Source organism: Mustela erminea, chromosome 19, assembly GCF_009829155.1.
Source record: "Mustela erminea isolate mMusErm1 chromosome 19, mMusErm1.Pri, whole genome shotgun sequence".
Taxonomy (NCBI): Eukaryota; Metazoa; Chordata; class Mammalia; order Carnivora; family Mustelidae; genus Mustela; species Mustela erminea.
Window position 1 is genome coordinate 16968640 of NC_045632.1, and position 14255 is coordinate 16982894.

Genomic DNA, 14255 nt, shown 5'->3' on the forward strand with positions numbered 1-14255 from the left:
ATTATATGTTATTTAAAAAATAATTTAGGGGCACCTGGTGGCTCAGTGGGTTAAAGCCTCTGCTTTCGGATCGGGTCATGGTCCCAGGGTCCTGGGATCGAGCCCCATATTGGGCTCTGCTCAGCAGGGGGCCTGCTTCCCCCTCTCTCTCTGTCTGCCTCTCTGCCTACTTGTGATCTCTGTCTGTCAAATAAATAATAAAAAAATCTTTAAAAAAAATAATAATAATTTAAAAATGTTAAAAAAAACAAAACTAGCTTTTTTCATTCTGTTAAACAGAATTCATAAAGGATGTTAACATATTTTTAATAAACTGTATTTTTAATGCACATCTCAGTGTAGTACAGTAATTCTGTGACCTTTATATATATGAAATCACTGAATAAAGTTAATAGACAAAAAATATGGATGCTGTGAGGGGGTAAATGAGAGTCTGACAATGTTCAAATTCTCTAAAGAATTTATAGTCACAAAATTGGCAATGCTAGAATCGCACTGGCATTAGGCAAAATTTGTCTTCATAGTTTTGGACATCTCTGTCCAAAGAGCATTCATTGAGCACTTGTGGTAGGCACTACAGGAACTGCTAAATAAAACAGGTTTGCAAAAGCACTTATATCTTGGTTCCACCCTACCTTCTAATGCCAGAAGTCAACCTACCAAAATCTGCTTTCAAGAAAGTTCTGATGTCTGTCAAATATACCTTATTATAAACTACTATATTAACTCTCCAGGAAAAACCCAAGTGAGTATACACCCATCAAGGTTGGTTTCGTGATTAAACAAATTAACAGAAAAATGGAGAAAACTTTGATCAAGATCATATATACACGAAAAGTATTTGACAAAACTTAACACCAATTTATGACTGACACTCTTAGCAGACTAGGAATACAAGGAAATTTCTTTGAACCAGAAGAGTATTTACAAAAATACCTATACCAAATTATCATACTTACTCATAATTACTGAATTTATACTCCTAAAACAGAATGGGACAAAGATCACCCACCACCACATCTGTTCAACATTATACTACATTTAGCAATCAAAATTAGGCAAGAAAAAAAGGGGGCATGAAAATATAAAATGAAGAAAACTGTTCACTTGCAGATAATATATTTTTTAATGTAATTTGATGTCAAAATGTCAGCAGTTTTAGTCTGTGGAAACAGACTAATTCTAAAATCGATAAGGAAATATAAATAGCTACAAGTAGCTAAGGCAATGCTGAAGAAGAAAAAGATGAAGGATTAACTTGCATTATCGAATAAATATTTTTATAACTATATATGGTAATTAAGATATAGCGGGATTGACACAGGAAATCAAAACAATGGAAAAGGACATAAAGTCAGAAATACATATACTAACATGAATAGGTCTGAAAACACAATGTGGAGTGAAAAAAAAGATGAGTTGCAGAACTGTAAGTCCATCGGATTTCCAGTTATTTAAAAACCTAAAACATAGAACAACTTCAAGTAGTGTTTATATATACAAAATCATGTGGTAAAAATATAAAACTATGAGCTCTATAGATATAGATAACATTCATAAAAGTGACTGCCTGTGAGACAAAGTATCTGTAATATTCTGACTACTTTGTTGAAAAAAAAAATCCTGAGGCAAAAATGACAAAAGATTAAAATCTGCTAATCTGGGGAGCTGCGTATGTGGCTGCTTATTCCACTTCTCCCTTCCTCTTCTTAGATTTTAAAATAATAAAGAAAGAAAGAAAGAAAGAAAAGAAAAAAGCAGCTCTTTATTAGTTCCATTATTTTGTGTTTTTCTAACTCACTGACTTAAACTTTATTCTTACCAATTCCTTTTTAAATTTTCTCATTTTGTTTCTAATGACTAGAATAGTATATTTTGTTCATTCATTTCATTCTGATACATTTATTAACACTTTTTCAGGCTGTAGCTTTTCTTCTGTGCTTGTTTTATTTTTTTAAAGATTTAAAAAAAAATTTATTTATTTGACAGAGAGATCACAAGCAGGCAGAGAGGCAGGCAGAGAGAGAGGGGGAAGCAGGCTCCCTGCTGAGCAGAGAGCAGGATGCGGGGCTCAATTCCAGGACCCTGATATCAAGATCTATGCCGAAGGCAGAGACTTAACCCACTGAGCCATCCAGGTGCCCCTGTGCATTGTTTTATTTTTTAAGATGTTCTGCAACATCTGGGCATGGGGGCGCCCGGGTGGCTCACTGGGTTAAAGCCTCTGCCTTTGGCTCAGGTCATGATCCCAGGGTTCTGGGATCAAGCCCCTCGGCGGGCTCTCCGCTCAGCGGGGAGCCAGCTTCCTCCCCTCTCTCTGCCTACCTCTCTGCCTGCTTGTGATCTCTGTCAAATAAATAAATAAAATTTTTTTAAAAAGATGTTCTGCGAGTTCCGGCAGAGAGCGAGGTGAGAAACGCAGCGCGGCCGTCGATCCTAGGGCCCTCCAGGCCCTCCGGCCTGAGGCTGGCGGGTGACCTGGGGGACCCGGGGACAGGTCGCGGGCCCCGACCTGCAGAGACCCAGCGCCCTCGCCGCCGCTGCCCATCGGCCAGGCCCAGAATGAAGCAGCTGCGAGCTTCTCCGCACCCCCCACCCCCACCTTGGCGCCGATGGCGGCGGCCTCTCGGAGCCCAGACCTCGCCTGCTGCCCACTCCCCGGGTGCAACTCTGCGGGGCCTCCGCCAAGCCGCTGCCGAGCCAGCGGGCTCGCGGCGCCTTTGGACGTCGGGTGTGGCGGAGCGAGAAGAATGGCGGCCACGCGAATGCCGCGGAGGGCCGTTGGGGCCGCCCAGGGCCTGAGAAGGCGGGTCTGCGTGGACGCAAGCTCGGCAGCCTTTGGGCCTTGGAGCCCCACGGCCCAGCCCTGGAATGACCGCTCCGCCCCCACTGGACGAAACCTCACTTTCTATGGAGAACGGTGGACAGAGGCCCTAATGGGCCAGGAAGGTGAGCGAAGCCCGGGTCGACCACCACGGGTGGAACGGTTAAAGGGCCACAGGCGGTTGGTCTTCGTTCCTCCTGACGTTGATGTTGGAAGATCGAAATGGGAGAATTACGTACCGCATTTGGCCAATAGGAAGACCACCCTTCGGGAAGATTTACTGGCCCTTTTTAGAAGGCCTGTGTATATAATATGAAAAAGCTGCTCTCAACTTTCCCCCCAACCTTTCAAAAGAAAACTTTTTTGTCACATCTAGACCTTCTAGATGTAAAGAGGTTGCCGACATATGATAAAGTAGAATTAGAAAAATCACGTCTCCTAAATGCCTATTTGTTTTTTTAAAAAATCATAGAAATGTCTTTTGAAAATGACTTTGAAATGGAATTGCTAGACCACCTCTAGAAGGGACATCAGGAGCGACTCGCGTCCATGTTTGTTCAGTGGGTAAGAGGACATGAAGTAGACGACCTTGAGGAGGAAGAAAAGAAGGTTCGGTGCCAGACTGGTCATATTTAGAAGACATTTTCATATTACAACCATTGTTTTGTGTGTGCATTTTATCCCTCAGCTACTGTATATATAGTTGACAATGCTAAGTACATTTTTGAAATATCTAGTCTTTCTAGATGTTCTGAAGTGCCTGATAACGTGTTAAAAATAGAGGTAGTAAAAAGACATTCTTGTAAATACCCTTCTGTTAACATTCATATGGAATGCTGTCTAATTTAGGGGGAATGGCCGAACCACCTCTTTGAATAGTACACATTGTGTTTGTGCACTGGTTCAGAGGGGGTGGGAGAAGGACGTGCAGAGAGCTCTGCCAGTGTGTTTATAGTGAGGGAAGATGAACCATTGTCCTTTATGTTCCTGCATTTTGGTTTACTTAGCTGTGTATATAGTGTACATACTGGACAAATGAGTCCTAATTTTCAACATCTAGTCTTTCTAGATGTTAAAGAGGTTGCCAGTGTATGACAAAAATAGAGTTAGTAAACTAATACATGGTGTACATTTTGTGCTAAAATTCCTAGAAAAATCGTCTTCTGAAAATGTGAGCATTATAGCCCACTGGGTTGGTGGAGAAAGGAGAGACGAGAATGGTTAGTCTTAGGCTAGAATGTTCACATTTTGAAGACACTTTCAGATTATAAGTGTTACATGTGTGCAGTTTATTCAAGACTGCTGTGTATATAGTGGACAAATTATGTCCTTATTTAAAACATCTAGTTTGTTAGATGTTTAGAAGTGCCCAACGTATGTTAAATGTAGAGGTAGTAAAATACCGCTTTGTAAATATCTTTTTGCTTAAAATTCATAGGAAATAAACCGTCTTGGTGATGGAATTGTTTAACCACCTCTGAGCAGTATTCTCTCATGTATCTTTGTTCTGTTGCTTGAAGGTGGTGGAAGGGAAAGAATTGCAAAAGGTAATATGTTAGCGTGTTTGTGCTTGGACATTTTCAGACAAAACCATTTTTTTTATGTTTTGTGCATTTTGTTTTGCTGTGTATATAGTGTATATAATGGACAAATGAGTCCTAGTTTTGCAACATCTAGTCTATAGATGTTGAAGAGGTTGCCAATGTATGACAAATTAGTAAAATTAGCACATTCTATACACATTGTGTTGAAATTCAAAGGAAAGCTTTTCTTCTGTCAATGACTTTTGGATATGAATTTGTTCAACCACCTTTAAACATTACACTTGCCTGTACTTGTCTACTGGATTGGTGGTGGAGAGAAGGAAGTGAGGGAGGGGATAGTTTAGTCCAAAATGATGGTCATATTTAGAATATACCTCATTGTACCCCTTGTTAGGTGTGTGCGGTTTTATTTAACAGTGCTGTTGTGTACTCAGTGGACAAGTACTTGTATGAAATATCTAGTCTTTCTAGATATTTAGAAACGTTTGATGTATGTAAAAGTAGAGTAATGCTTCTTATAAATAGCTTTTAAAAACTGATGGGAAATATTATCTTTGGAAATGGAATTGCTAAACCACCTCTCTGAACGGTATACTTGTTCCTTGGTTTGAGGGAAGTGGGAGGGAAGAAATTGCAAAAGATGCTTTGCTAGTGTGTAGTAGGAAATTTCAGCTTATTCATTGCCCTATATGTTATGTGCATTTAACTTGAGTGTATATATTGTATATATACTGGACAAATAGGTCCTAATTTTATAATATCTAGTCTCTAGATATTAAAGAGGTTGCCAATGTATGACAAAAGTAGAGTTAGTAAACTAACACATTTTGTACACTTTGTGTTAAAATTCATCGAAAGGCTGTCTTCTGAAAAGGACTTGAAGAGATAACATTGTAGTCACATCTAAGTGACACATGCCTATTTGCACTCACCCACTGGGTGGGCGGTAGAGAGGAGTTGTGAGAAATGAAGGGTTCTAGACTGGAATGTTGCCATGCAGAAGACACTTTCAGATATAACCCATTGTTACATGTGTGTAGTTTATTCAACACTACTGTGTATATAGTGGACAAACTCAAGTCCTTATTTGAAACATCTAGCCGTCCTAGATGTTTAGAAGTGCACAAAGTATGTTAAAAGTAGAGGTAGTAAAATAACACATTTTGTAGATAATCCTTTTGTTAAAATTCATATGAAATACTGTCTTTTGAAAATGGAATGATCAAAATGATGAAACCACCTCTCGGAGCAGTACACATCATATGATATTTGTACTGGTTCAGGGAGGAGGGAGAAGAAAGAGCAAAGGGCTTTATACCAGTATGTTTATAGTTAGGGAGGATTAACCATTGTCCTGTATGTCTGCATTTTGTCTTATTTAGCTGTGTATATAGTGTATATAAAGGACAAATGAGTCCTAATTTACAACATCTAGTCTTTCTAGATGTTTAAGAGGTTGCCAGTGTATGACAAAAGTAGTTAGTAAACAAATACATTGTGTATACTTTGTGTTTAAAATCAGGAAAGACTATTCTGAAAACTAGAGGAAGCGAAATTGTTAAAATCCCCTCTAAGCATTACAGATGCTTCTACTTTCCACTATGTTGATAGAAATGAGAAGAGGAAGGATTCTAAGCCAGAATATTCTTTCAGTGCTACTATGTATGTAGTGGGCAAATTTTAAATAAATCCTTACTTGAAACATCTAGTCGTCTGGATGTTTGAAAGTGAACAACATGTTAGGAGTAGAGTAGCAACCCCCTTTATTGTTAATTTACAGGAATGTTTGTATTTTGGGAATGGAGTTGTTAAACTTGATGTCTTGGAGAGTATGCGGACTGTTCACTGGGTTCACTAGGGGATGGGGATGGGGGCAGGGAAGGAAGTGAGGAGCAAAGGGTTCTGTGCCCATGAGTCTTTAAAGTTTTGTATGTGCATTTTAGTTAATGTGTGTCAAAGGATAAACAAGTCCTAATACCCAAAGTATATTAAAAGTAGAGGTAGTAAAATACTCCCTTTATGAATGCCCTTTTGTTAGTTTTTAGGAAGAACTGTTCTGGGAGTGTCTGTCAGTCACCTCTTAGAGCTAGATGTAGTCCTATGCTTGGTCATTAAAATGGTGGAGGAAGCAGAGGAGGGGTGAAGGGAAGGGCTTTTTGCTAGTTATCTCCACATATAGAAGACCATTTTAGGTTATAACCATAGGTCTGGATGTGCATTTTGATGAAGTACCTGTGTTTTTTGTGGACAAGTGTCATTATTTTGTAACATCTAAGCTTTTTTGGATGTCCTGAGATGACAATGTATGATAAAATGTACAGCTAGTGAATCAACCAATTTATAAGTTTTTGTTATCATTGATAGGAAAGAAGCATCTTGGACATGGAATTGTTACGCTGTCTCAGAAATGTGAGGACTTACTAGGTTGGCCGCAGAGGGGCAGGAGGAAGTATAGAGGGAGAGCTGTATGCGGATGCATTCATACTTACATTGTAATAACTGTTAATGTGTGTGTGTGTCTCTTTGGCTGTACTATAGGAATACATTAAGTGATTCAATGGAAACATACCCCGTTGCTAATATTTGAATAGTATAGATTGGATAATTCTTTTAGAAGCATTATACATTGTGTACTCTTACTTATGTCTGTTTTAATTGAACATTAAGGGAATGCAGTATTTTAATGGTAACCCTGCCAGTATCTTTAGAGGCCTGTTGCCATTTTTGTCCTCTCTGAAATCTTTGTCGCCGAGAAAGGCGGGATTACACTTTTTTCTTTCAGATGGAGTTGGTGTAGTGTATTCTTGGTTATCGAAATACTCATAGTTTGGGGACTTTGAAATGGTAAATATTCATGGTGTGTAAAAAAGCATGATACATAACTACGATCTTAATTACATTAAAATGCTTACTTTTGTAGATACACACATGGGACCTAGAAGTCAAACTGTAAACTGCTTGTGATTATGGATGACTTTGTTCTTTGCTTCTTGTGTTTTTCAGTTTCCTTTTATGCACATGTTAACTTTTAAAAAATAAATTTTTTAAAACCTAAAAAAAAAAAAAAAAATGTTCTGCAACATAAATTTTTAAGTCCCTGTTGGTCTGGGTTGTTTATGCTAGTTAAAAAATTTCCATGTGAATATTTTTCTTTTTGAATCTTTTGTTATTAACTTCATATTTAATTGCATTGTGGAACTACTGAAATGTACAGTTTCTACTTTTGAAATTTACTGAATTTTATTCATGCCTAATACATGGTCAGTTTTTAAGTTATTTCATATCCAAATAAGGAATAGTAACTGTTTTGAGGCTATAAGCTACCTTAATCTATTAGCTCTATCAAATTATTATTGGTAGATACATATTTTTATATCTAGTTCATCTAGCATGAATTAAGACATTAATGAAAGTTTCCCTACCAATACATATCTTCTTATTTTCAGTGTTACTTACAGTAAATTTGCTGTTGGTTATCTGATAAGAAAGCAGTCCTAAACCACTGATCTGTATTATCTATTGCACTCATTTTAAAGCTCTGTTCTTTTTGTTTGTTTAGAGCTTACTGTTTTGACTTTTACCATACCTGATATTAACACACAGACTTTTCCTTTCTTTTAAAGTGAAATTTTGGACAGTCACTTCAGAAATCGTTTGGCATTATCAATAAAAGGTAACCTATGTATACGACCTATAACTCAGAAATTCCACTTTTGGTTTATATACAAAAGAAAGTGTGCATACGTGCAATAAAAGACAGCTATAAGAAAATTCATAGCAGTAATATTTGTAATTGTCCTCAAATAAAAACTACCTAAATGGCGATCAATAATAGAATGGATAAATAAAATTATGGTTTATTCACATAAGTGAATAATATAAAGCAATGAAATTAATCAAACTATAACTACATGCAATAATTCAACATGAATCTGACACACACAGTATTGTGCAAAAGAAGCCAGACACAGAGTATATATATTAATGAGGTTCAAACTCGGACAGATATAATCTGTAGTGACAGAAATTGAATAGTGGTTACCCCTGGGGTAGGGGTAATGACTTTAGAAAAGTGCAGAAGAAATTTCATGGTTATTAGGGTAATGTTCTAATTCTCGATCTATTGCTTTTGCTAGTTACACACTGACAGTATGTTCACTTTGAAAATTAACGTGTTTGAAGAAAAAAACTGGATATATAGAGAAGCTGCTATATACGGATACACAGTAAAAGAAAGGTATATCTCAGTATATGAAAACTTTGACCTGAGGATGAAAAAGCAGTAAAGTGAGATATGTTTAACAGCTAAGAGTGCAGGATAAATCTGAAAGACAAAGATTCCAAAGAAAGTATGCAAGTTGAAGTTCTGAGGAAAAGGATTATCCTTGAAGAGGAGGTGGACATCAACTACTTTTTTTTTTTAAAGATTTTATTTATTTGAGAGAGAGAGAGAAAGAGAGCAAGCATAAGGGGGAAGGGCTGAGGGAGAAGTAGACTCCCTGCTGAGCAGGAAGCCAATGTGGGGCTCCAATGCAGCGCTTGATACCAGGATCCTGAGATCATGACATGAGCTTAAGGCACTTGTTTAACTAACTGAGCACCCAGGCATCCCAATATCACTTATTTTAAGAGTAAAAAAACAAGGAACCATGGATTCAAGACATTAAAACCACAAATATTCACAAAAACTATGTATACAAGGCCAGAATGTTCTAGGGGCTGGAGACACATCAGTAAACCAAATAAAGCATATTCTCTGTTCACATTTCAGTGGACTAAAATAATTTACCAGAAATTATTAGACTGTGGCCCAATCTACAGTAAATACCCACCGAAAAATATAATTATGTAGGATCATTTGAGATACATATATCTCATCTATTTCTTCGGACATTCTAGTGTTCTTTAAAATTATGTATGACACATATAGAATAATGTGGTGAAATGCACTAACCTTTTTTTTTAAGATTTTATTTTTAAGTAATCTGCACCTAACGTGGGGCTCAAACTCACAATTGCAAGATGAAGTGTCACATGCTCGACTGAGGCAGCCAGCCACCCCTAAGATGCACTAATCTTAAATGTACATGATACACTTTTATACATTTAAATATTTATGTAATCAGGTCAAAACAACCACATTTTCAGCACTCCAGAAGATTCTCTCCCACCCATTCCCAGTTACTATCCTCTTAAGGTAACTACTATCCTGATTTCTATCACAAGAGATTAGTTTTCCCAGCTTTCAAATTGCATATAAATGGAACCGTATCTTTTGTTTCTGGCTTCTCTCACTCCAATGTTTCTGGAATTTATCTATATTGTTGTGGGTAACCAGTATCTGCCATTTAAAAAAAAATTGTTGTGTGGTCTTCCTTTGCATGCAAGGGATAATTAATCCCTTTTTCTGATAATCTTCATTTGCATTCTTTCCTATGCTGGCTATTTTTTAACACATATACTTTGTTTTATCCTTTACCAAAACAGACCATCACAATAGCTGGATTTGTCAAGTATAAGAGGTCACACTCTAATATATTCATTGACCTAGGTGCCAAAGAAGAGCTTACTTCTCCTAAGAAAAGTTCATTTTAATTTTTGTTTACAATACAAATTATGTGATGAATTTTTGCTCTGGTTTGTTTCACCTATAATAATGAAACTGAAAACTGAAGCCCAATTTTAATCTCTCTAGATGAATACCTTTCTGCATTACCATATTTTAACTCTTTCCTGGTCTTAATCTTCCAACTTCATTTCCTCTGAAAAAGTTTATCTATATAGGATTTTCCAATTTACTGTACAGATTATTGTAATCCTTTTAAACCACATTACAGAATATAGTAGAGAACAAATATACTACTTAAAACTTACCTGGGATTCAGTCATTTCCTCTTTCTGGTAATAGACAGGGCTTGAAAAGGCAAAGCTGTGAAAGAGAAGAAAAGCCATTAGACCAGGCACACTTAGTGGTTTCGGAAACCTGCACCCACATTGTGGATTAAAGGTCGCCCTGTAAATGATTCTTGGATCCAGGAGAAAGGCCAAGAATATTCATACCAGAGGTGCTGACAGGTATAAGGATGACTAGAATGATCATGCATAGCTTAGGCATAAGGTGGGTCAGAATAAGAGCTCATATGTGGGAGATGTCCCATGAATTTGTCAATAACTCTGTATGAGAAAACAGAACAAAACAGTTCAAAAGGAACAGTAAGCTATATAGCTTCATGAAAGAACATAACCAAGAAAATTATGAAATTGACAAAATACCTAAGTTATTTTAATGTATTGAGACATTACCAACTAAATGGGAATTTGCCCAAAATGGTAATATATTTCAAAGAAGGAGTAAGAAGAAGTTTGTGTGTCTGAGTGATGTGTATCAGAGATATTGGTGGTGGTAAGAGAGTTAAATTCTTGTCATAGTAAAAAATAAACATATAAATCTGTAAAGTATCAAATAATAACAAGATAAACATGTGATTTGGAAAAATTGAAGAAATTTAAGAAATCACACTTAGGAGCTTTAGGAGCTAAAAGTGCTTTCTCGTTGGAAACAGGAATTAGGGATGGGGAAAAAAGAAACAGGACACAGTTTTTCATATTATTACAAGTCTAGTAGCATTATTTCAGTTTTTAAAATAAAAATTCACCTATTATTTTCTCCAAAATAAAATTTAATAAGAAAACACATACCATTGCAATCAGTACTACAGTGTATAATGAACAACGCAGATGTCCTCCCCGACCCCGTGCAAAGTTTCTTTCCCAGTTTTACTTTAAAGAAAATTAATCTTATTTTACTAAGTAAAAAAAATTTTTTTGGTTGTTGTTGGATTGTAATTGATTTTTGTCACTCATTTGAAGTTTTTTCTTTTTTTTTTCTTTTTTTTTTTTTTAAAGATTTTATTTATTTGTCAGAGAGAGTGAGCGAGAGCGAGCACAGGCAGACAGAGTGGAAGGCAGAGTCAGAGGGAGAAGCAGTCTCCCTGCGGAGCAAGGAGCCGGATGTGGGACTCGATCCCAGGACGCTGGGATCATGACCTGAGCCGAAGGCAGCTGCTTAACCAACTGAGCCACCCAGGCGTCCCTGAAGTTTTTTCTTAAAGCATCTTTTTAGAAAAGCTTTAGGACAGATGAATTATAGTGGGAAAGAACAGTGACTTGGGAGCAAAGATTTGCTTTCTAGTCTCTCTACCACTAATAAGCACTGTGACCCTGGGAACCCCACATTCTTAGAACCATTATAATCAATCCTTAAAAGAGAAATACCAGAGGGGCATCTGGGTGGCTCAGCAGTTAAGTGTCTGCCTTCCACTCACGTCATGAGCCCAGAGTTCTGGGATCTAGCCCCGCATTGGGCTCCTTGCCCAGCTGGAGGCCTGCTTCTCCCTCTCCCTCTCCCATTCCCCCTGCTTGTGTTCCCTCTCTCGCTGTCTCTCTCTTTCAAATAAAAAAAAAAAAGAGAGAGCGAGAACAGCAGAATAAAATTGGTGTCTCAGTAGCTCCCCAGCAATAACAGTGCAAAATTCTGTAAAGAAAATCTGATACCTTGCTAAGGAGAACCAGCATATTCTAAAAGGCTATTATGTGGCAGATAACGTTACCAACAATAGCCAGTTGTCCTCACTTTATTCCTTGAAAACTAAACTTTAATTTTTTCACATGGCAATATACATTCTCCCAAGGATGAATCATGATTGATCCAGGACAGTGAAGGTAATTCTATTCCCCTTTTCCTGTTACCCGCTTTTCCAGCAACCCTTGCAGCTCTGAGTTACAATGCGACACAATACTGGATAACAGGAGTTAAGGTATTTACTGGGGGAGAAGAGATATGGAAAAATTTCTGATATTTTCTGCATATTATCTCCTGAATATAGCAGCCCCTTGGGCCTGGAGGTGCATACCAGCACATTCTGTTGTCAGGACTGTTCCAGTTCTAGTAGTGGACATCGGTCTGTTAAAAGGTGGGCATGGGGGCGCCCGGGTGGCTCAGTGGGTTAAAGCCTCTGCCTTGGCTCAGGTCATGATCCCAGGGTCCTGGCATCTAGCCCCGCATGGGGCTCACTTTCGGCAGGGAGCCTGCTTCCTCCTCTCTCTCTGCCTGCCTCTCTGCCTACTTGAGATCTCTGTCTGTCAAATAAATAAAAATCTTAAAAAAAAAAAAAAAAGGTGGGCATGGGTACAGACTAAATGAGAATTATTTTATTTAAAAACAATTGCTTATGGTGAACTGAATTCATCAACTAGCTGAAGAGTGGACACCAATCAGAACTCCCTCTACTCTCTTTCCTCTTTCCCTTCTTAACCAAAAGAGCACCCAGGTGCCCCATGATGGATTTCATCACAGAATTTCTAATAGCAGCATAGACGTCTAGGTGGCTCCGTTGGTTAAGTGTCTGCCTTCAGCTCAGGTCTCGATTTCAGGGTCCTGGGATTGAGTGCCACATCAGGCTCAGGTCATGATCTCAGGGTGCTAGGATCGAGCCCTGCATTGGGTTCCCATTCAGTGGGGAATCTGCTTGGGATTCTCTTTTCCTCTGCATCCCCTGCTTTGCTCTCTCTCTCAAATTAAAAAAAAAAAAAATTTCTAATAGCAGCAGTATGTGAACTGGAAGGATGGTTCAAAAAAATTATATTTTCATTAAGGACTTATAAATGATGAAAAGAAATGTGAGCTCTTATTTAAAGAGGGTTTCTTCTATGTCACCTTCAACACAGTTAGGTCCTACATTTATATAATAGTACATGTAAATAAATTTGTCTCATTCTGACTTCCATTTTAAGTTCCACCTCCATCTTCATTGCTATCTATAAAAAAGATTGCTAGGAACGTGACTGGGATTGCGTTTAATCTATAGATCAAATTAAAGATCAAATGAAAATAGGAGTCTTTCAATTCATGAATATAGTATATTTCTCCACTTATGTTTTATTTCTTTGATCATAGTTTTTTTCATTTTTGGCATACAGGGCCTACGCATATTCTGAGATTTATTTTTAAGTACTTTATTTTGGGACATGCTAATAAATTTTTATTTCAAATTCCAATCGTTCATTGCTGGAATATAAAAATGATTTAACTTTATATACTGACTATGTATCCTACAACCATGCTAAATTCATGTAAGAGGTCTAGGAACTTTTTTGTAGATTCTTTGAGGTTTTCTATCTTAATAGTTGTGTTGTCTCCAACAGAAACTGTGGTATTTCTTCCTTTCTGATTTGTGTGTCTTTGTCTTTTTCTTGCTTTATTGCACTAGTTAGGACTTCCAATAGAACGGTGAAAAATGGTGGTCTGAGGACATCTTCACTTTGTTGCCAGAGGTAAAGTATTATCTCAACACAAAGTATAATGTAAGCTCTAGTATTTGGGTTTGTTGTTTTGGGGGTTTTTTTTTTTTTGGACCTTTAATAAAGAACATTCCCTTCTGCTCTTAAATTGCTGAGAATTATTTTTTTCATGAATAAATGCTGGATTTTGTCAAGTGCTTCTTTTGCATCTATCAAAATGATCATATATTCTTTACTCTCTTCTGGTGAATTACAGTAACTAATTTTCAAATAATGAACTTAAAATTAATCTTGAGGTGCCTGGGTATCTCAGTTAGTTGAGTGGCCAACTCTTGATTTTGGCTCAGATCATGATCTCAAGTTTCTGAAATTGAGCCCTGCATTGGGCTCCCCACTCAGTGGGGAGTCTGCTTGAGGATTCTTTCTCCCTCTCCCTTTGCCCCCCAACCCCGATTATGCTCTCTCTAATAAATCTTTAAAAAAATTATTTTGTATTCCCAAAATGAACCCATTTAGACATGATATATTATCCTTTTTATATTGCTAGATTCAATTTTTCATTTCGATGTTGAAGATTTTTGTTTTTA

The 14255-nt window shown here is 37.4% G+C and overlaps 1 protein-coding gene across 4 annotated transcripts in view; it reads right to left on the minus strand.

The window, feature by feature from the left end:
• ZNF569 (zinc finger protein 569) overlaps nt 1–14255 on the minus strand; it is a 55289-nt gene that overhangs the window by 34543 nt on the left and 6491 nt on the right. For all 4 annotated transcript variants that reach the window (XM_032325567.1, XM_032325563.1, XM_032325564.1 and 1 more), the window contains exon 3: nt 10243–10297. In XM_032325567.1, coding sequence (XP_032181458.1) covers nt 10243–10297 — 55 coding nt within the window. The remainder of the gene's footprint in view (nt 1–10242; nt 10298–14255) is intronic.